This window comes from Anolis sagrei, chromosome 10 (genome assembly GCF_037176765.1).
Source record: "Anolis sagrei isolate rAnoSag1 chromosome 10, rAnoSag1.mat, whole genome shotgun sequence".
In the NCBI taxonomy this organism is placed as follows: domain Eukaryota; kingdom Metazoa; phylum Chordata; class Lepidosauria; order Squamata; family Dactyloidae; genus Anolis; species Anolis sagrei.
The window spans coordinates 13,185,849-13,209,632 of record NC_090030.1 but is presented as its reverse complement, the minus strand read 5'-3'; the positions used below and the strand labels follow the sequence as shown (position 1 = coordinate 13,209,632).

Sequence of the window (23,784 nt, the reverse complement as noted above, 5' to 3'; positions counted from 1 at the left end):
AGTGTGTTGATACTGTTCCAATTTGGTATAATCTGTAAATTTACATATGTGGATGTTCCTGGTTCGTAATATTCTCTTTCCCTCGACAGATTTCAGGAAACCTCACTGTGCCTTGGATTACGGGTTGTTCCCGAAAAAGAGCAGTAAGTAATTTTTGTGAACGATGCAAGTGGACCAGAGAGTTGTATTTTTAACGGTGCACTTTTCAAATTATTATAATTAAGAGCTGTTTTGGGGTTTTGGTTTGAAATGAAATCCCCTTTCTCTCTTGCTTTCTGTCTTTTAATTTGCAAAGTGCAGATATGAAACTGTTGGCTAGGTTTACCAAAGGTCCAGAGTGAAGACAGAGGGGGGCAGAAGACAGTTCCATCTTGTCTCCCGTGTTACTAATAATGTAATATAATAATATACCGTATATACTCGAGTATAAGCTGACCTGAATATAAGCCGAGGTACCTAATTTTACGACAAAAAACTGGGAAAATGGATTGACTCGAGTATAAGCCAAGGGTGGGAAATGCAGCAGCTACTAGTAAATTTCAAAATAAAAATAGATACCAATAAAATTATATTAATTTAGGCATCAGTAGGTTAAATGTTTTTGAATATTTATATAAAACTGTAATTTAAGTTAATTCTATCCAACTCTGATTAAACTATTATTCTAACCTTCTTCAATGTAAATATGCTTACATGTCCCCCAATAATAATAAATAGAGTAAAATAATAATAATAGAGTAAAATAATAAATGTAACAATAACAGTAGAGTAAAATAATAAATGTAACAATAATAGAGTAAAATAATAAATGTAACAATAACAATACAGTAAAATAATAAATGTAACAAAAACAATAATAGAGTAAAATAAAAAATGTAATAGTAACAACAATAATAAAATAATAAATGTAATAATAATAATAATAATAATAATAATAATAACAGCAACAGAGTAAAATAATAAATAACATTGACTCGAGTATAAGCCGGGGAGACTTTTTCAGCCTAAAAAATGGACTGAAAAGCTAGGCTTATACTAGAGTATATACAGCAATATAATACAATATATTGTATATACACATACTGTTTATAATATTATAATGTAATACAATATAAAACTACTAATAATAATACAATATTATAATTATATATTTTATACTACATGCAATATTACTAATAATATTACAATATAATGGTATAGTACAATATAGTAATATATAATACTGATATTGTACTATGCTAATAATATAATATATTGTCTGTATATATATATCTCTGAGTCCCCTTCAGGTCTGAGAAGGGCGACATATAAATGTCATAAATAAATAAATAAATAAAGGCAGAAATACTCACTTTTTTCCCAAACAAATTTGCATATTGGGTTGCATATTGGGTTGAGAATACCATCCAAGGTTATTCTGGATTACAAATTGATTTAGTTGTTTTGTTTTGTTATCAAAGTGTGACATTTACAAAGCGCTTCATTCCTTTTCAAAAAATATCACTGGAATACAATTCCCTGTACAAATACAAAAGATTACGTGAGCGCCCTGAAATTATGCCATTCATTAGACTAGAATGTCTGCAAACAGGCCTAGAATTATTTTAAAAGCATCGTAATATGCTGGAATTCAGATTATTTAACACCACCTCAAATTAATAGTCAAATAGTTAACCAGAGATGCTAAAAGAAGAGGAAGTGCATAGTTATTTTTCCAGGACAGCTTTAAGGTTTACCGCAGGACTCCAAGATTTATAGTTCTCTTTTATTGCATTCTCCTATTCCTATAGTGCTACGCAGCCTGGATCTCATTCCCTCTAAATTAATTAAATGAAACAAAAAGGAGAGGCAAAACTAATAAAGAGGCATGCAGAATGTAAAAAAGAAGAGCTTTCAATAATTAGTTCAAATGGACTATAAATTCTAGATAGGTTTTGAAAGCCAACAGTTACAGCTGTCTTTGTTACTCTCGCCATTAGCAATGTTCGTTTTTAAAGCTTTATTCTCCATTTCCAAAAAGCTGTGCCACACTATTTTTCACATTTCCAGGCTTTTCTAGTTGTTTTGATAACATCAGTCCCACCAGCTCAATAGTTATCTTGAGCAATGATCTATTTGCCCCAAGGAACTCAGAAATTGTTGTTTCCATTCTGTTTGAGTTTTTGTCTTATGTCTGTTATAACAGGCTGTGTTTTTATTTAATTTTAATTGTTGAGGCATCATTTGTTTTTTTATATTTTGGGTTGTTTAAATTTTGTAAATATGGATGTGTTGTTGTTGTATTCGGGGATTGAATGTTTGCCTTTTATGTTTGGAATCCGCCCTGAGTCCCTCCGGGGAGATAGAATGGAATATGAATAAAGTTGTTTATTATTATTATTATTGTTATTGTTATTATTATTGGGTTGTTGCAAGTTTTTTGGGCTATATGGCCATTTTCTAGAAGCATTTTCTCCTGACGTTTCGCCTGCATTTGAGGCAGGCATCCTCATAACCTCTGAGGATGCCTGCCATAGATGCAGGTGAAATGTCAGGAGAGAATGCTTCTAGAACATGGCCATATAGCCAGAAAAACCTACAACAACCCAGTGATTCCGGCCATGAAAGCCTTCAACAATACATTATTATTATTATTATTATTATTATTATTAAACATTTGAGAATATATTGCAATTCTTCTTAGAAGGAGATAATTTTTACTGGCAGGTTTAATTTTGACTTCTAACTAATGTTACTGCTATAGGTTTATCCATGAATACTGACTGTGAGGATAGATAGATAGATAGATAGATAGGCAAGATCTTCATACAGTGCAAATTTGTTGTTGAAGGCTTTTATTGGAGGCCGGTGCAAATGTTGCAATTGGCTACCTTGATTAGTATTGAATAATCTTGAATCCAGGGAGAGGCGGATGAGCTCCCTCTATTAGCTCCAGCTCCTCATGCGGGGACATGAGAGAAGCCTCCCACAAGAATGATAAAACATCAAAAATCATCCAGGCGTCCCCTGGGCAACGTCCTTGCAGACGGCCAATTCTCTCACAACAGGAGTGGTTGCTCCTGACACGACAAATAATAATAATCTTGCAGCTTCAAAGCCTGGCTGCTTCCTGTTCGGAGGATCCTTTGTTGAAAGGTGTTAACTGATCCTGATTGTTTCTTGTCTGGAATTCCCAGTTTTCTGAGTGTTCCTCTTTCTTTACTGTCCTGATTTTAAATACTGGTAGCCACATTTTGTTAATTTTCATGGTTTCCTCCTTTCTGTTGAAATTGTCCACATGCTTGTGGATTTCAATGGCTTCTCTGTATAGATTGACATAGTGGTTATTGGAGTGGTCCAGCATTTCACCTTGGAGAAGGTGGGGTTTGCAGATCCTTTTTGCACTTATTTGCCTTCAACAGAGAAGAGTTCTTTCTCCCACCCTGGACATTATTCCATAGATATATAAACCCTTTTTTCCTAGTTTCCATCAGACCTCACAATCTCTGGGGATGCCTTCCATAGATGTGGGCGAAACGTCAAGAGAGAATGCTTCTGGAACATGGCCATACAGCCCAAAAAACTCACAACAACCCACAACCCACAGTGTTACAAAGAAAATACAGAGCCAAAAACTACATTGTACTGTTTTGAGGTACTATTTTTAGAAATATCAAAAGTATAAAATCTTGACGCTTTAAAACAAAATGCAGAGGAAACTTATACAACAAAATTAAAGCTGACGGATAAGAGAAAGATGACATTCTTCCAAATACCACCTTATTTTCTATATGCTTTTTTTTCCTTTGTAGTTACTATCAATGGTACACTGCCCACACTTCTACTATTAAGGCCCTATTGAAATCTATTCATATGGGGTGTACTTTTGTACTATACTCAGAGGGTATGTTGATAAAGAAAAGCTTAGGCTGTTGGAAAGAGCCAATACTCTCTTTTCCGGATTCCCTTGTCTAATCTTGAAAAGAAGCCAATGTTGACCTTCACACATGAGAAACCATGTGCAATCTTGAGCATTTTGGAGAGGCAAGCCTCCACGTAGCCACGAGGGCTGCTTTTTATAGTGAATTAATTGACACTCTTTGCCAGAAAGCTGTCTGACAACCTGTCCTTCAGAATGTGTAACGTGACTGATGGATTTAACACCAGGCAAGATGCGATTGATTTCGCAAGCCGTGATACTCCAAAGGGCAAAGTGAAATCTTCAGTCAGTGAGCTTGTTTACATGGATAACTTTTTAAGACCTCCTGCTTCCTAAGACTTTGACTGGCGAGAATCCTTGTCTGATCTCTTGGGCTTGCCTCCAACTAATCTTCTGCCCCACTTTCTTTTCATTGAGGCCTTCTGAAATTTCTGTGAAAAGTCAAAGGCAATGGATGGCAGTTGCTGCAACTCAAAATATAGTTATTCATATTGGGAAGGCATATCCCAGGAATGAAGGAAATGAGGTTCTCCTTGATTTTTCTATTCCATTTCTTCTTCTTCTTCTGGTTCTCTTATCCTAATCACTGAGGAGACTTGCTTGGTGTCATATTTGATGTCTTTCTGATGTTGAGTAAAGACCTAGAGCAGAGATTTCCAAACTATATATCGCAACACATTTGTGTGTCAGCTGAAGTGTGTAGGTGTGTCGGCCAAATGTACCATTTATACTCGAGTATAAGCCTTTTTTTAGGCTGAAAAAGCCCACCTTGGCTTATACTTGTGTTAATGTTATTTATTATTTTACTCTATTATTATTATTATTATTATTATTATTATTTATTACATTTACATTATTTTACTCTATTATTATTTTATTAGATTTATTATTTTACTCTATTAATACTGTTATTACATTTCCATTATTTTAGTACATTATTATTATTATTATTATTACATTTACATTATTTTACTCTATTATTATTATTATTATTTATTACATTTACATTATTTTTCTCTATTATTATTTTATTAGATTTATTATTTTACTCTATTAATACTGTTATTACATTTACATTATTTTAGTACATTATTATTATTATTATTATTACATTTACATTATTTTACTCTATTATTTTATTGCATTTATTATTTTACTTTATTATTATTAGATTTATTATTTTACTCTATTAATACTGTTATTATGACATTTCCATTATTTTAATACATTATTATTATTATTATTATTATTACATTTCCATTATCTTACTCTATTATTATTACCTTATTACATTTATTATTTTACTGTATTAATAATGTTGTTATTACATTTCCATTATTTTACTCTATTATTATTACAAATGTAATAATAATAATAATAATAATAATGTACTAAAATAATGTAAATGTCATAATAACAGTATTAATAGAGTAAAATAATGATGTAATAATATTGATAGAAAAAAAGGAATGTAATAATAATAAATAGAGTAAAATAATAAATGTTAATATTTTATTACACTTCCATTATTTTACTCTATTATTATTACAAATATAATAATAATAATAATAATAATAATAATAGTGTACTAAAATAATGAAAATGTCATAATAATAATGAGGAGCCTCTGGTGGCACAATGGGTTAAACCACTGAGCTGCTAAGCTTGTTGACCGAAAGGTCGCAGGTTCGAATCCGGGGAGCAGCATGAGCTTCTGCTGTCAGCCCCAGCTTCTGCCAACCTAGCAGTTCGAAAACATGCAATAGGAAGGTAGCAGCGCTCCATGCAGTCACCAAGCAAGTCTCCACATGATCTTGGAGGTGTCTATGGACAACGCCGGCTCTTCAGCTTAGAAATGGAGATGAGCACCACACCCCAGAGTTGGACACGACTGGACTTAATGTCAGGGGAAACCTTTACCTTTACTATTAGTAGTAATAAATAAGTAAAATAATAAATGTAATAAAAATAATAATAACAGAGTAAAATAATAGATAACCTTGACTTGAGTATAAGCCAAGGAGGGTCTTGAACTGTCAACTTTTCAATGGAAAAGATTTTCTGTAGCTGGCGATTAACCCGCTGTGCTAAATCCTGGCCCTTTCGGAAGCCTGGCAGCCTGGAAGCTGGTAGAAAGCTTCCAGGCTGAAGGAAGGGTGGGATAGATAATAGATAATGCCATATCACTTATGTTTGGCTAAAAAACTGTTCAAATTTAGGGAGCCCTTTTAGTATAAAAGGAAAGTACAAGACCTGTCTTAGCTATCAAAGGCATGACCAGGAAATGAAAAATGATTCACTGTTTATTATAGTGAATCATGCTACTCTGCGTTTCCTGTTAAATTGCAGTGATTTTTATTCCATACAGGTGACCAGGCTTATACTTATGACAGTCATAATCTATGCTGAGCTCCTATCAAATCTGTGTAGAGTAACTTCTGTGAATAACATTATGAATCAGTTCAAGGATACACTTTGTTGAGTCGAGTAATTATGAACAGGGCTTTGATCTTTTGTGGTGTTTGGTTTCTGTGCTACTTGTCTGCCTTCTGTCATTTAATAAACAGTCGATATATGTTGTTTTGCAGCTGCAGGACCGTACACAATTCAGTGACCGGGATTTAGCTACCCTTAAGAAATACTGGGACAAGGGCATGACTAGCCTTGGCTCAGTTTGCAGAGAGAAAATTGAAGCGGTTGCTGCGGAGCTGAATGTTGACTGTGAAATAGTGCGGGTAAGAAACCTCTCATCCTCTCCTTTTTGGTTGCCGGAGCAAAAATAGCCTGAGATGAAAGCTTTTTTAAAAATTGCATGAGGCAGACTGAAATAGATTGCACGTGTTACATAATGAATGGCCGCGTCAGGAAGTGCTCTTTTGCTGTTTCCTGTCTATTTATAGTTAAAAATCCCTCAGGTGAGACATTTATCGATCGGCAGCACGAGCTGGATGTTTGACTGGGATTTATATAAGTTGTGCAGGAGTGCGGCTGGGGTTTATATAAGAGCTCTCTCTCTTCTTTTTTTAGAAAAAGCAAGAGTCTTTTGAGAACAAAATATAAAACTGCTTTGGAGCAAAAGGGAGCAGTCGCTAATATAGTAAGGCTGCAGCTTAATGTCAGAAGCAATGCTTCACATAGGCCAAGTTTCATTTTTCCTCTTCACATAGGTCAATGCATCCTCTTCATCCTGGAAACAAGTGACGAGTGAAGTGCCATAAGCAGTGTTCCGTCCTGGGCCCAGTCCTGTTCAACGTCTTTATTAATGACTAGCCATCCCCTGCCACGCGTTGCTGTGGCCCACTCTGGTGGTCATGGGGGTTCTGTGTGGGAGATTTGGCCCAATTCTATCGTTGGTGGGGTTCAGAATGCTCTGTAATTGTAGGTGAACTATGAATCTCAGCAACTACAACTCCCAAATGTCAAGATTCTATTTTCCCCAAACTCCACCAGTGTTCACATTTGGGCATATTGAGTATTCGTGTAGAGTTTGGTTCAGATCCATCATTGTTTGAGTCCACAGTGATCTCTGGATGTAGGTGAACTAGAACTCCAAAACCAAAGGACGCTGCCCACCAAACCCTTCCAGTATTTTCTGTTGGTCATGGGAGAACTGTGTGCCAAGTTTGGTTCAATTCTGGGGAGCTTGTTTTCTGAGTCCCCTTCGGGTTGAGAAGAGCGGGGTATAAATACAGTAAATGGGTATAAATACAATTTGCTACCGGGCTCAATTCAAAGTGCTGGCGTTGGCCTATAAAACCCTAAACGGTTCCGGCCCAAGTTACCTATCCGATCGCATCTCTGCCTATGAACCCACTAGGACTTTGAGATCTTCCGGGGAGGCCCTGCTCTCGATCCCGCCTGCAACACAAGCTTGGTTGGCGGGGATGAGAGACAGGGCCTTCTCGGTGGTGGCCCCTTGGCTGTGGAACGCCCTTCCCACGGACATCAGATCGGCTCCATCACTAATGGTATTTCGGAGAAAAGTGAAAACCTGGTTATTTGAACAGGCATTTGAATAGGCAGTACAATGAATATAGGAACGGAACAACGGATGTCGAGTTTGGATCATGTTTTCAGTTATGAGACGCCAGTGAATGGTTATTGTCGTTAATTGATTAGTCTGTTATTGTGTTAATTGTTTTTAATATGTTGTTGTTGTCGCATTGAATTTTTGCTGCTACTGTTGTTAACCACTGTGAGTCTCCTAAGGGCTGAGAACAGCGGTATACAAATAAAGTAAATAAATAAATAAATGTGTATAAATAATAAATAAATGTGTAGCTCTAGGCAAGCTAATATTCTCTTAGTGATGTTCCCGGAAGTGAGCTTAGTGGCTTGGTGAACATAGTAGGGTATAAACCAGTGGTCCTCAAACTAAGGCCCGGGGGCCGGGTACGGCCCTCCAAGGTCATTTACCCGGCCCTCGCTCAGGGTCAACCTAAGTCTGAAATGACTTGAAAGCACACACTAACAACAATCCTATCTCATCAGCCAAAAGCAGTTCCACATTTCCCATTGAAATACTAATAAATTTATATTTGTTAAAATTGTTCTTCATTTTAATTATTGTATTGTTTTAAAGTGTTTTTTTTGCACTACAAATAAGAGATGTGCAATGTGCATAGGAATTCATTCATGTTGTTTTTTTTCAAATTATAATCCGGCCCTCCAACAATTTGAGGGACTGTGACCTGGCCCTCTGTTTAAAAAGTTTGTGGACCCCTAGTAAAAACTCTTTATCAGTTTATACCATCCTGTGAAACAGACTTGAAAATCCAGTTTGGATTAGTTCATTCCATTCAGTGGAACTAAAATGTTTTATTTTATTTTAAACAGTTCTGTCCTTCTACTAGGAACACTAAAAATAACTTGCAGCTCAAAGAAGTAGGTAATTAAGACAATATAACAGTACGATAACATATTATAATGAAACCAGCACCCAGAGAGGATTATCAGTTCAGCTTCCTTAAGAGTGAGCTCTTCATCAGGTGCTGGCACAGAGACAAGGTTTTTCTGACCTCTATATGGAGGGCATTCCAGAGCATTAGCCTTAGCATAGAAGACCCAGTTCCTTACCTCATCTGCCAGGAATCAATTGATACGGGGAACTAAAGCACAACCTCAGGTGCTGAATATAGCATAACATAAGGAAAGATGTGAGCAGAGGCTATTCTTAAATTCCAGTTCTTTATTGTACTTAAATTCCAATTCTTTATTGGGGAACGTGTGGCTCGAGAGCAGTATGTGTGAAAAAGATTTTGGGGTCCTCGTGGACAAGTTAAACATGAGCCAACAATGTGATGCGGCTGCAAAAAAAAAAAAAAACCCAATGGGATTTTGGCTTGCATTAATAGGAGTCTAGTGTCTAGGTCCAGGGAAGTTATGCTCCCCATGCTCTATTTTGCCTTGGTTGGACCACACCTGGAATATACTGTCCAATTCTGGGAACTGCAATTGAAGAGAGATATTGACAAGCTGGAATGTGTCCACAGGAGGGTGACTAAAATGATCAAGGGGCTGGAGAACAAGCCCTATGAGGAGCGGCTTAAAGAGCTGGGCATTTTAGCCTGAAGAAGAGAAGGCTGAGAGGAGACATCATAGCCATGTATAAATATGTGGGAGGGAGTCATAGGGAGGAGGGAGAAAGCTTGTTTTCTGCTGCCCTGCAGACTAGGACGTTGAACAATGGCTTCAAAGTTCAAGAAAAGAGATTCCATCTGAACATTAGGAAGAACTTCCTGACTGTGAGAGCTGTTCAGCAGTGGAACTCTCTGCCGCGGAGTGTGATGGAGGCTCCTTCTTTGGAAGTTTTTAAACAGAGGCTATCTGTCGGGGGTACTTTGAATGCAATTTTCCTGCTTCTTGGCAGAATGGGGTTGAACTGGATAGCCCATGTGGTCTCTTCCAACTCTAGGATTCTATGATTCTATGGACTATAGGTGGCAAGATTAGGGAAGGAGATTCAGATTAAATCTTAAGAGGAGCCTTCTAGCAATCTGCACTGTTCCAACACTGGAATGGACTACCTTGGTGGGTGATGGCTTCTCCTTTAATTCAGGAAGATTTGGAATGGACATATGTCAGATGTGCTTTAGCTTGGATTTCTACATTGGCAGGGACTACATGATCCTTGAGGTTACCATTCATCTTTCTAATTTTATAAACTTACTAGCTGTCCCCTGCCACGCGTTGCTGTAGCTCAGTCTGTGTACATGTGTTTTGTGTGTGTATGTATGCGTATATCCAGGGAAGTTATATGTGGTTTTAAACATGTGCTGTAGCGTCTTTTTGCTTTTTTGGATTTTAAGTCCCTTCCACTGTGTTTTTCAGTGTTTTATGAGTGATGGTCACTCGTTGGCCTGAGAGGTGTCTTGTGTCCAAATTTGGTGTCAATTTGACCAGTGGTTTTTGAATTATGTTAATCCCACAAAAAATTACATTTTTGTTTATATACTAGGTATCCCCTGCCATGCATCACTGTGGCCCATTCTGTGTATATGTGTGTGTATATATTTGTGTAGATGTGTATATGTGTGGTTTTGTGCATGCGTTGTAATGTATTTTTTTAATTTTTTGGCTTTTAAAGCCTCTTTTGCTGTGTTTTTCAGTATTTTTATGAGTTTTTTAAAGGTCACTTATTGGCCTGAGAGGCGTCTTGTGTCCAAATTTGGTGTCAATTTGTCCAGTGGGTTTTGAGTTATGTTACTCCCACAAACGAACATTACATTTTTATTTATATAGATGAGCACTGCTGTTCAGAAGCTGCAGATCAATTTCCTATAAGGCCTCTGAACAATGGTGTGCAGGTGACTCTGAAGGAAGATGAAATGCTGGTCCACAGCCACATTTTGAAATGGGGTATCTGGCTGCAAGATCTCCTTATTCTTTACTTCTGTCTTTTTCTGTTACTGTGCACGAGAAACTAGCAATTTCCTAAAATCTAGGAATCCAGTTATCTTTTCCAAACTGTGGCTTAGACTTTGTACATGTCTGTTTTTCATTGCAAGACTTGGATTGGGAATCGGAGACGAAAATATCGACTGATGGGAATTGAAGTCCCCCCTCCTCGAGGTGGCCCTGCCGATTTTTCCAATCAATCTGATTCGAGCAGTAAGTCAATATCCATTCCAGGAGATGATGCTTCGACTGATGTGGGAGATGACAATGACAGGAACGATGAAGTATCCATCTGCTTATCAGAAGGAAGCTCACAAGGTATGAAAAGCCTCTGCCTTTGTTATACAGTGGGAAGTTAGACGTATAAAAAAATGTTGCAATACTGTTGCAAAAGCTGTCCCTGTGCCATTTCATTAGCAGTGCCTATCCGTGAGGAACAAAATTATGGATTTTTATATGACCCTCTAGCTGTCCCCTGCCACGCGTTGCTTTGGCCCACATGGGGGTTCTGTGTGAGAGTTTTGGCCCAATTCTATTGTTGGTGGGATTCAAAATCTCTGTGATTGTAGATGAACTAGAAATCCCAGCAACTACAACTTCCAAATGTCAAGATTCTATTTTCCCCAAACTCTACAGTATCCACATTGACCTGTGGATAAGTCAACCCAGGGTTTTTTTGGTCTCATTTTTTGACTATATATTTCTATACATCAATATATAGGGTAATCATTTGACAACGATAATACAAAATCTACCTCCATCACCAGAAATAAAAAAGCTGGGATAGAATTTCCATTTTGTCTATACAGCAGCTATTTCAGTTAGAGCACATTGTGCTACCTGCGCAAGTTCATCTATTTGTTTTAATGTTTCTAACTGGAAGAAATCAACCAAGGCAGTGGCGCTGGAATTTTACAACTAGCCCATTTCTGGGACATATGTAGAGTTGTGTGTTGGTTTAACTTTGCTTTAATCATTTGGAAGAAGTGAGGAGAGTGACTAAGAAACTGGGAAGTGGGAACAAACTTGTGACGAGTCTGTCAAATTTTCAATTATAAAGGGAATGAGATAACACAGAAATCGTGGAAGTGACTGAATACCAAGTAAGTTACCGGAGTCTGCAGAGTCTCCTCTTTGCCTCAGGCGAAAGGAACTCCTCCAGCAGAAGAGTTGAGAAATTGTCTGAACACTCTGCAATTCGAGTGAAAAGCTGTCTTAATATTAATTGAGTCTGGCACTGGGAAGCTTAGGATGGAGCCATCAGAGAAAGGCAACCAGAAGATGATTGCAATCGATGCATATGTAGCTGTGGGGTTTTTATTGTTTGGGAATGAAATGAGATTTTTTTTGTGTTCCCATTTCTGATCACACTGGGAACCCCCAAATTAGTTCAGCTTAGATAGACACCAGTGGAATACGTTTTGTGTATAGAAAGAGATCTGCAATTCAGTATTAGTCTTCAATGAATATTTTTCTAAGCTGTGAGATGGGTTAATGCACTCTGAATTATAGGTGAACTCTATCAAGAAACTGGCTTTCTCTACTAAGGAACTGTCATGAATGAGACACTCTTGCAAGTTACTTTCTGATTCTAATAATGGGAACTTCAGTCTAGACACAAAATTAATTTTAGACATAATAGTTGAGAAGTAGATAGCACTCAAACTCTGCATGACAATTGATCCTGTGTGATTAATGCTTTAGCATTTTTTGCGCTATATAAATAGATCCAAGAGTCACAAGAACAGCCTTTTCATTTTGTTTTTATGGAATCAAAACTGAAGCATTCTTTGTAATCCAAGTGACATCTTATAATGTTTTGAAGGTTCGTGACCACTATTTATTGTCTGAGATTCAAATAGAGAGAAACAAGGATTGTATCAGAACTTACTGTATATACTCGAGTATAAGCCAACCCGAATATAAGCCAAGGCACCTAATTTTACTACAAAAATTGGGAAACCTTATTGACTCAAGTATAAGCCGAGGGTGGGAAATGCAGCAGCTATTGGTGAATTTCAAGAATAAAAATAAAAATAGATACAAATAAAATTATATTAATTGAGGCATCCTTAGCAGACTTCACAAAAAAAAAAAAAACCCCTGAAAACCTGGCTCTTCCATTGTGCCTTTGGAGAGTGACCATTTATCCCACTTCTGTTTGCCCCATCTATAGTGTTGCCCCTATGATGCACTTTCCCCTGCCCTAAAGTGAAAGCCTTACCCCACTGTTTTATCCTTCTTGGGTTCCCCTCACTTACACATGTTCTATTCCTACCTCACCCAGGGTTTTATCATTTTATCTCGTCCATTTGGCCTGCCCATCCTGTTCGATTTTATATTGTGTTTATTTGCTTTATTGTCTTGTTTTGCTACTGTTATTATTTTCTGATGTAAGCTTTTTTTTCATTCTGTATTTTATTGTGTTGTATTGTAGTTTTTTGGGCTTGGCCTCATGTTAGCCACCCCGAGTCCCCATTGGGGAGATGGTGGTGGGTTATAAATAAAGTTCGGAATAAAGAAGAGTTCGGAATGAAGAAAGGTGAAAAAAGAGCTAGGCTTACCTCCCCAGAGAACTACTCTAAACACCAACAAAGGAACCACCCGGCAAAGGACTTGATAGAATTAAATCTCAAAGATGGAGCTGAAGATTGTATCTAATAATGTAAATGATCTGAACACCCCCAATAAAAGGAAGCTTATTTTCAATCAACTTAAAAGCCTTAAGTGTGATATTATAGCGATACAAGAGACGCACATTGCACAAAAACATAGCTCGCACCTAGAAAGCAATCAACTAGGGAAATTATTTTACTCTTCCTCTCTCGAAAAGAAGAGAGGGGTAGCGTTATATATAAAAGAGAATCTGAATCCCGAGGTAGCTTTTAAGGACAGCGAGGGGAGGATGATTGGGGTAAGGGTTCAGATTTACAACATGAATATACTGATCATCAATATCTATGCCCCAAACGGAGCTAAATCCGCCTTCGTTAAACACTTGAGAGAGAAACTAGACAATCATAGGTGTGATAATTTGGTGATACTGGGTGATTTTAACGGAGTGATAGATGGTAGGATGGACAAATCAGGTAAAAAAACTAAGTGTGGGACGCTTCCCCAAAACTTCCTCCAAATGAAAAAAGAACTAGGTCTGCAAGACATTTGGCGTCTCAAAAACCCAACGACAAAAGACTTCACTTTTTATTCAGCGAGACATCAAACCTGGACTCGAATTGATATGTGTTGGGTTTCTAATCTATTATCAACCAAGGTAACAAAAATCAAAATTCTTGCAAGATCCACCACGGACCATTGTCCTTTAAAAGTAAATATAAAAATAGGCCCAAGAAACAGGAGATGGAAGCTGAACGAAACCCTACTTAGGCAAAAAGAGGATATAGCTCTCAGCAAAAAAACAATCCAAACGTATTTTAAGGAGAATACAGGCAAAGGCACTAAGTTGGAAACAGTATGGGAGGCCAGCAAGGCTGTCATACGGGGCCATTACATCCAACAGGGAGTCATAAAAAATAAGAAAAGGAGAGAAGAAAGAGCAAAACTCGAAATTAAACTACAAGAGAAAGAAAACCAACTAAAGAAACATCCAAAAAACAAAAAGATCCTCATGGAAGTTGAACTCTTAAGGAAAGAAATAAACACAGCACAGTTGGAATTAATGGCCCGTAATCTTAAATACATAAAAGCGCATTATTTCGCTGAAGCGAATAAACCTGGGAAACTCCTCGCCAGGAAACTGGCTAAAAAGAAACAGCGTAGGATAATAACACTGATAACGGAAGAAGGAAAGGACCATACTACAGGAAGGGAAATCGCAAGACAATTTAGGGAATTTTACAAAAAGCTTTATAAAAAAGATCCTGTAAAGAAAGAAGACATTACTGCATACATATCAGAAAAAAAAAATACCCCGACTCAGTGATAACGAAAGGGAGCTACTGAACGCCCCGTTTAAAGAGGAGGAAATAAACAAAGCAATAATGGACATACCAAACGGAAAAGCTCCAGGACCTGACGGCCTGCCGGCCCTATACTACAAACTCCACAAAGAAGAGCTGGTAGCATTTCTAAAGGAAATAATGAACAATATAAGAGAAGGCAGCAACACTCCAGATTCTTGGAAAGAAGCGTATATAACATTACTACATAAAGAAAATTCAGACCCCACCAATGTTCGAAACTACCGCCCCATCTCACTACTGAATTGCAATTATAAGATCTTTGCAACAGTCATCGCCACCAGACTTAAAGAAGTGCTCCAAACAAGAATAAAGGAGGACCAAAGAGGTTTTCTTCCCAAAAGACAACTGAGGGATAATATAAGATGCATCCTCAATATAATCGAATACTATGAACAAAATAGACAAAAGGAAGTGGGCCTCCTTTTCGTGGACGCGGAGAAAGCGTTTGACAACGCGAGCTGGGACTTCTTAACAACAGTACTAAAAGAAATAGATGCCGGTTTCCAAATAATCAACGTAATTCAATCCATTTATACCAAACAAACTGCAAAAATAATGGTGAATGACCACTTAACGGAGGATATTAACATACAGAAGGGGGTCCGACAAGGATGTCCCCTGTCCCCATTATTGTTTATAATAATATTGGAGACCCTCCTAGAAGACATAAGGAATGACATCAACCTAAAAGGAACAAAGATTGCCTCCGAAGAATACAAGGTCCAGGCATTCGCCGACGATATTGTGTGCATTGTTGAAAATCCGGTCGAACTAACCCCAAAATGGTTAGCGAAGATCGAAAAATTTGGAACGATAGCCGGCCTTAAAATAAATAGAAATAAATCCAAAATTCTAACCAAAAATGTTACAGCGGAAAAGAAAATCAAGATCAGTGAAGAGACAGGACTAGAGACAGTAAAAAAGATTAAATATTTAGGGATAAATATCTCCGGATCGAATGCGAACCTATACAAAGATAACTATGAAAAAACATGGAGTACCATCCAAAAGAAGCTTAAGAACTGGAAACATCTAAATCTATCCTGGGTAGGAAGAATATCTGCTATCAAAATGAGCATACTTCCCAGGATGATCTTCTTATTCCAAACAATACCAACTATAAAGAACAATAAAAGTTTTAAAGCGTGGAATAAGGAAATCTTGAAATTCGTTTGGGAAGGGAAGAAGCCAAGAGTCAGATTTAAAGCTCTGACGGACTCAAAGGAGCGAGGAGGCCTTGCACTGCCGGACTTACAGCTATATTTTGAGGCAAGCTCTCTTTCCTGGATAGTGGCATGGGCCAACCTCGAGCCCAAAAGGATATTAACAATAGAGGGATGGAATATAAGAAGAGGGTGGCACGCATACCTTTGGTATGAGAAGGACCAAGTTGAAAAGTCATTCAATAATCATTATGTAAGATCAGCCCTACTAAGAGTATGGAAGAAATACAAAGCTTACTTCTACTCCAAAACGCCCAGATGGATATCCCCCTCTGAGGCTTTTCACAAGAAGGAACTGCCCAGGAAGAGATGGCTTAACTACAATCAACTTCTAATAAAAGATAACAGCCAATGGCGCCTCAAAACAATGGATGAGCTCCGTGAGACAGAAGAAGAACTGGATTGGTTTCACTACCTACAAGCAAAGGAATGTTACAAAGAAGACTGCAAAAAAGGATTCTCAGAAACGGAATCCATATGGGAAAAGATAATGAAAAAAGAAAAGAAAGTGATTTCAACAATATACCAACAATTATTAGAATGGAACAATGAAAAAGATCTGATAAAAGATTGTATGAATAAATGGGCGAGGGACATTGGAAGGACCATATGGCTTAAGGAATGGGAGCTAACTTGGAAGAAGAAAACTCAACTTACCAAAGCCATATGCATCATAGAAAATTGCCACAAAATGTTTTTTAGGTGGCACTTGACACCGGCCCTACTATCCAGATTAAACAAAAACCACAACAACCTGTGCTGGAAATGTAAGAATGACATAGGAGTGTACTTCCATATGTTTTGGGAATGTAAGAAAATTCAACAATTCTGGTCGAAGGTACACAAACATGTGCAAAAAATAATCAAAATAAAACTGGAAATGAAACCGGAATACTACCTCCTAAATATGTCTGTCCCTATAAAGAAAAAGAATGAGGAAAAAATTTTCTTTTATCTTGTATCGGCGGCAAGGATACTCATAGCTCAAAAATGGAGAACACAGGAAATTCCCACAATTGAGGAATGGAAAAAAAAAGTGATTGAATTCATGGACTTGGAAAGGTTATCGAGCCTACTAGAAAGTCAGAACAAAGAAAGTCAAACAAATTGGAACTGTTGTAAAGAATATTTACGGGAAATCAATAATTAAAAGTCCAATAACAACAACCAACAGATAAACAACAATGACGAAAGAAGAATGAAGGAAGGGAAAGAAAAATTAAATAAGTAAAATAGAACAAAACAAAAATAAAGGGTACACTTTAGTACTCTGACCTACTGTGGACCAAACAGAAGTGTCATGAACTATCCCTCCCTCAAACTTTGCTCCCAACCCTTCCCTCCCCTCACCTCAGCCCCCCTACACACCCTCCCATTCTCCCTCCCCTTATACCATCACCCTTAACTTCCAATCCTATACCTTTCCTACCTTCCAAGCTTTCCTATAAACGTATTGTTCCCCCTCTTTCCTTGTCACAAATCAAATGGAAATCAATAAAAATATTAATGCAAAAAAAAAAGTTTTTATTATCATCATTATTTATCAGTAGGTTAAATGTTTTTGAATCTATATAAATAAAAATGTAATGTTCATTTGTGGGATTAACATAACTCCAAAACCACAGGATGAATTGACACCAAATTTGGACACAGTGTACCTATCAGGCCAACGAGTGACCATCACTCATAAAAACACTGAAAAACGCAGCAGAAGAGACTTTAAAAGCCAAAAAATGACATTACAATGCATGCACAAAATCACATATATACACAAACACACAAATACACACACACATATATATATATACGCACACAAAACACATATACACAGACTGGGCCACATTAACACGTAGCAGGGGACGGCTATTTTTTACATAAAACTGTAATTTAAGATAAGACTGTCCAACTCTGATTTAACCATTATTCTAACCTTCAATGTAAATGTCCTTATGCATCCTTCAATAATAATAAATAGGGTAAAATAATGTAACAACAACAACAATAATAGAGTAAAATAATAAACGTAACAACAATAACAAAAACAATAATATTCCAATAATTGCCATAGTTTATTTTAACTACAGTATACATTTTGGGGGAAATGCTGTGTGTATTTCAATGAGAAAAAGTTTCTTCTCTTCTTCCTCCTCTTCCTCCTCCATGTCCAGTTGGAGGAGAAGGAGGAGGATTTAAGAACCATGGCTGCAGCTCCATAGAAGCCTTGCCGGGGGGCCCTTATGCCGCCTGTGCCACTTGTCGTTTTCCTCCATGGCCAGCCGGCTTTGGAACCTCACCTCCAGGATCCACTGTCGCAATGGCTTGACCCAAATATAAGCTGAGGGAGGATTTTTCAGCACAAATAAAGGGTTGAAAAACTCGGATTTTATTCGAGTATATACGGTAAACAATTATTATAAGAAAGAAGCATTGGTATACTGATCTGTTTTAGTGAGCCTGAACAACTCCATTTTGACAGTACCTTACATGTGTCGTGGCGTGAAATTGTTTATGGAGCTCTATGATGTGTGTTATGCTTGAAATACTGTCATTACAACATTATGTACCCAGAACCAACAATCAGGCATTATAGCTACATACTGTAGACTTAAATCCCCTCTCAGTCGACTTAAATCAAAGAAAAGTTTCATGAGAACCACCACTCCTCTAAATGTTCCTCCAACAAAGAATATCGCTGTGGGCAGCAAAATCAGGCAGTTCCAACTGGATGCCCCCCATGAGGGTCTTCCTCCAGGGGCAAAACAAGAGTGGGCAACTTGGAAGTCCCTGAACAAGCTCATTAATAATAATAATAATAATAATAATAATAATAATAATAATAATAACAGCGATTCATAATTCATTACATCCTCGCAGTGATGTTGACCGGCTCTATCTGCCTAGAAGATCTGGTGGCAGAGGACTTTTACAAGTCAAACAAGCAGTCGAAAAAGAAAAACACACCCTGGCAGAATATGTAAAGGAAAGCCAAGAACCTGCTTTAATTGAAGTCAATAATTGGAAACTTCTCAAAGCAAAGCAGACAAAGAGACAGTACAAGAAAACTGCACTCTAAACCAGAGCTGACAGCTGGCACAACAAAGCCTTGCATGGGCAGTTCCTTGAGAAGATTGAAGGAAAAGTTGAGAAGGAGAAGACCTGATTATGGCTCACGAATGGAACCCTGAAGAAGGAGACAGAAAAAGGCCTGATTCTTGCAGCCCAGGAGCAAGCCATCAGAACCAATGCAATTAAGGCCAGGATTGAAAAATCAGCGGATGACCCAAAATGCAGGCTTTGCGAGGAAACTGATGAAACCATGGACCTTATCCTCAGCTGTTGCAAGAAAATCGCACAGACGGACTACAAACACAACTCTGTGGCCCAGATGATTCACTGGAACTTATGTCACAAGTACCACCTGCCAGCAGTAAAGAATTGGTGGGATCATAAACCCGCAAAGGTTGTGGAAAATGAACATGCAAAAATACTGTGGGACTTTCGAATCCAGACTGACAAAGTTTTGGAACACAATACGCCAGACATCACGATTGTGGAAAAGAAAAAAGTCTGGGTTATTGATGTCGCCATTCCATGTGACAGTTGCATTGAGGAAAAACAACAGGAAAAACTCAGCCTCTATCAAGACTTCAAAATCAAACTGCAAAGGCTCTGATTGCATAAACCAGTCCAGGTGGTCCCAGTGGTCATCAGCGCACTGGGTGCCATGGCAAAAGATCTGAGTCTGGTAGATCCTTTGACTAGAGTTATTGTTTGCCTTCCTCTTCATGAGAGGATACAGTGGGGCTGATTGTAGATTTACAGCCAGTAATCCTTATGTATTTACTTCCTACTTATTTTCTTTATTTCTGTAGAAGAACACAGTGAAGTTCTTCAGAATGAAGACATTGGGCATAAGGGGAGGGACCAGACTACTGTAGCTGCTGATAATGTGGTAAGTATGCATTCTTCATTCAGAATGGATGGAGTCAGTACAGATAATATTGATTGAAGTGTGAAAGTAATAGATAGTCATATCAGTGTTGTTCTAATATCAAAGGCTTTCATGGCTGGAATCACTGGGTTGTTGTGAGTTTTCCGGGCTGTATGGCCATGTTCCAGAAGCATTCTCTCTTGATGTTTCGACTGCATCTATGGCAAGTATCCTCAGAGGCTGTGAGGTCACACCCTCTGCGAATGCCTGCCATAGATGCAGGCAAAATGTCAGGAGAGAATGCTTCTGGAACATGGCCTTACAGCCTAATAAACTCACAACAACCCAGTTGTTCTAATAGATTGTCTTATCAGTGTTGTTCTACAGGCATACTTGACTTTGTTTTTGTTCACCTAAAAATGCTGTAACATATATGGACTCTCATCTCATCTCTTATTTTGATATGAATTTAGAAACATTGGTTCAAAATACATTTGCATTGTTTGTTTTTTAGAAAATAGAAATAATAGATGATGAAGAAAGTGATATGATAAGTAATTCTGAAGTGGATCAAATGAGTTCTCTTCTGGACTATAAAGTAAGTAACACACATGTATTTTTAAGTAAGTAACATACATTTGTATTTAAGTGTAAGTTCAAAACTAAAATGCAGATTTTGCTCAAAAGGGAGAGGTAGTTCAGACGAACAACTGCTTTAGCAGAACACAAGTTTTCCAGAATGGTGATAAGGAGTAGGCTTGGGACTGAATCAGTTTGAACGAAAATGATTTGTAATATTCGATGGTCCGTTTTATATGGTCTCCAAGAACAGAATGGGGAGGAGGGAACCGTAAAGCCAGCAAAATGGATTACAGGAGCCAGATTTCATTGACTGTTGGAGACAATGGGATTAAGTCTGCAATATACCTGAGGCAGGAGTCTGCCATGGGGCTCCTGGAGAAGATGGGATTGTTGCAGCATCTTTTCTTCCTCCCCAACAGCAGTAGCATCCATCCATTTCTTTTTGGAAAGTCTCCTAGGCTCCTCCTCCAGAGAAGGTCCTGCTGGAAACTCATTTTCCAAGCAGCAATTGCATGGGGTGGACATTGAAAAATATATTAGCTTCTCAAAACATGATGGAAGTTATCTACTGAATGAATCTACTGAATGAATGATGGAAGTTGAAGTTTTTCTTTCTCTCTGTTTCTCAACCAATAAAACGCCTGGTTGTGTCCATGCTCTGATTAGCTGAGAATGGACACAACTGGCAACTACAATTTCCAGAACCCTCTCTTGTGGTTTATCTTATTTTTAAAAAATGTTGTGGTTAAAACTTGAAATAATTCTAAAAAATCAGTAGATTGGTGAATAGTTTTGAAACTTGGCAGGCCTCCAGTTGTAAATGGGGTCTGAAACTGAGGTAGGTTTCATGCAGATGGGCCTTAAAATGACTGAGGATTGAGCCTTTAAAATTTCACATTGTAGCCTTTAAAGTTTCACATGGGCTGAAACTTGGCTGAATAATAATGGCCACACCCCTCCCTATTTGAGTAACTTCCCGGTGAACAGAATGAGGGGTTGGTCACCAATGGACCACAAAATGGCATACCTTTTGACTGAATTTCACACTTCTCTTCCACTCTCCTACTTTGAAGAAATACAGAATACTGTCATTAAAATACATGGACTATTGCCCAGGGTTCTGTCTCTGTGCCTCCCATAAACCATGCATTCCTGAAGATAATAGAATATTTTAGGTATTTTCTCCTTTTGTTTAGTAAGCAATTACTGCATTTCCTGAAAACACAGGCAAGATATAAAGCCAATAACTCTATAAATACAAATGGATTGCAAATCAGTGGGCGCTTTTATTTTGGTGCTAATAGTGGGTAGAGACGAGCCATTTATTCTTTTTCCACACAGTACAGCAACATTGCTCTGTAATTATGATGAAACAATGAGAACCTTTGAAGGTAGCCTCCCTCTTCCTGCTATTTTGAGTGACAGGGGAAGGGAAACACACAATGTTGTGACCCTGCAATGCCATCAGTGTTGGAGGCCATTGTTCTGGCACTGGAGGTATTTAGAAGTGAAACCGCTGGGCGAGGTCATCCGGAGTTTTGGAGTTGGTTGCCATCTCTACGCAGATGACACACAACTCTACTACTCTTTTCCACCTAACTCCAAGGAAGCCCCTCGGGTGCTGGACGAGTGTCTGACTGCTGTGGCTGTCTGGATGAGGAAGAACAAGCTGAAGATTAATCCCGACAAGACAGAGGTCCTCCTGGTCGATCGTAAACCGGATCGGGGTATAGGGTGGCAACCTGTGCTGGACGGGGTTACACTCCCCCTGAAGTCACAGGTCCGCAGTTTGGGTGTCCTCCTGGACTCATCACTGTCACTTGAAGCTCAGGCGTCGGCGGTGGCTGGGAGGGCCTTTGCACAATTGAGACTCGTGCGCCAACTGCGACCGTACCTCGTGAAGGCGGATTTGGCCAGGGTGGTCCACGCCTTAGTCACTTCCAGATTGGACTACTATAATGCACTCTATGTGGAGCTGCCCTTGAAAACGGCCCGGAAATTTCAATTGGTCCAACGGGTGTCAGCCAGGTTGTTAACCGGTGCTCCTTACAGAGAGAGGTCAACCCTCCTGTTTAAGGAGCTCCACTGGCTGCCATTCATTTTCCGGTCCCAATTCAAGGTGCAGGTGCTTACCTACAAAGCCCTAAATGGTTTGGAACCCGCCTACCTATGGGACCGCATCTCTGTGTATGAACCCACAGGATCTCTTCGTTCATCTGGAGAGGCCCTGCTCACGATCCCACCTGCATCGCAAGCGCGATTGGTGGGGATGAGGCACAGGGCTTTCTCGGTGGTGGCCCCTCGACTCTGGAATTCTCTCCCTAAGGACATCAGGCAGGCCCCGTCGCTAGCAATCTTTAGGAGGAACTTGTAAACTTGGTTGTTCCAGTGTACCTTTCCAGAATAAGGAATCTCGTAGCACTATGTCCCAACGCACTTTATCAGAGATTCAGGAGATCTGCATGCCCATCCCCCTCCAAACACCCCACCTTGTCATGCCCAGCACTTTTTATTTTAATTGTTACAATTGGCCCGGCCATTGTTTTTAATTGCGTCATTGGGTGTTGTTAATTGTTATTGCTTTGTTTTTTGAGTTATTATGTTGTTGCTGCTGCTGTTTTATTGTTGTATTTGGGCTCGGCCTCTTGTAAGCCGCACCGAGTCCTTCGGGAGATGGTAGCGGGGTACAAATAAAGGTTTATTATTATTATTATTATTATTATTATTATTATTATTATTAGAAGTAGGGTGCTGATTTGAAGACGGACGGGCATTGTGTATTTCCGCACCTTGAGAATTGCAATGAAAGTTTGCTTTCGATGCAAAATTAATAAAAACAGTTGGAAAGTGGCAACTGTTCCTTTTTGCCATCATTGCACACATTTGGATTGGGGAATGGTTCCCTTTAAGCTTGGATACCCTGAAATTTTGATCAGTATTAGAATATGCAATGTTTTATATTTTATTTTGAAACATTACCTAGAATTAAAATGAGTGAAGTGTCTTTAAAATATACACAATGCATGCATAATTGAGGTTCCCACATTAATTTCTTGAGCTCTGCCTTTAGGGCTCAGCCAGTATTGAATGAATATAGATGGATATAGAGGAGAGGAGGAAAAAGAGTGACCTTTTCTTAATGTCAGTTGAATGGCTTGTTGTGACAGCCTGTCCTGCATAGCATTGTTTAATTTTTTATTACATTTTGACATAAAAGTGTTAGTCTCCCAAGCCATGTTGTTTCTGCATAAA

The 23,784-nt window shown here is 38.4% G+C and overlaps 1 protein-coding gene across 3 annotated transcripts in view; it reads left to right on the top strand.

Annotated features, from left to right (window-relative positions):
* Positions 1–23,784, top strand: part of HDX (highly divergent homeobox) — a 56,697-nt gene that overhangs the window by 21,735 nt on the left and 11,178 nt on the right. For all 3 annotated transcript variants that reach the window (XM_060756294.2, XM_060756295.2, XM_060756297.2), the window contains 5 exons: positions 90–143; positions 6,508–6,654; positions 10,927–11,134; positions 19,892–19,971; positions 20,465–20,548. In XM_060756294.2, the coding sequence (XP_060612277.1) occupies positions 90–143; positions 6,508–6,654; positions 10,927–11,134; positions 19,892–19,971; positions 20,465–20,548 (573 nt within the window). The remainder of the gene's footprint in view (positions 1–89; positions 144–6,507; positions 6,655–10,926; positions 11,135–19,891; positions 19,972–20,464; positions 20,549–23,784) is intronic.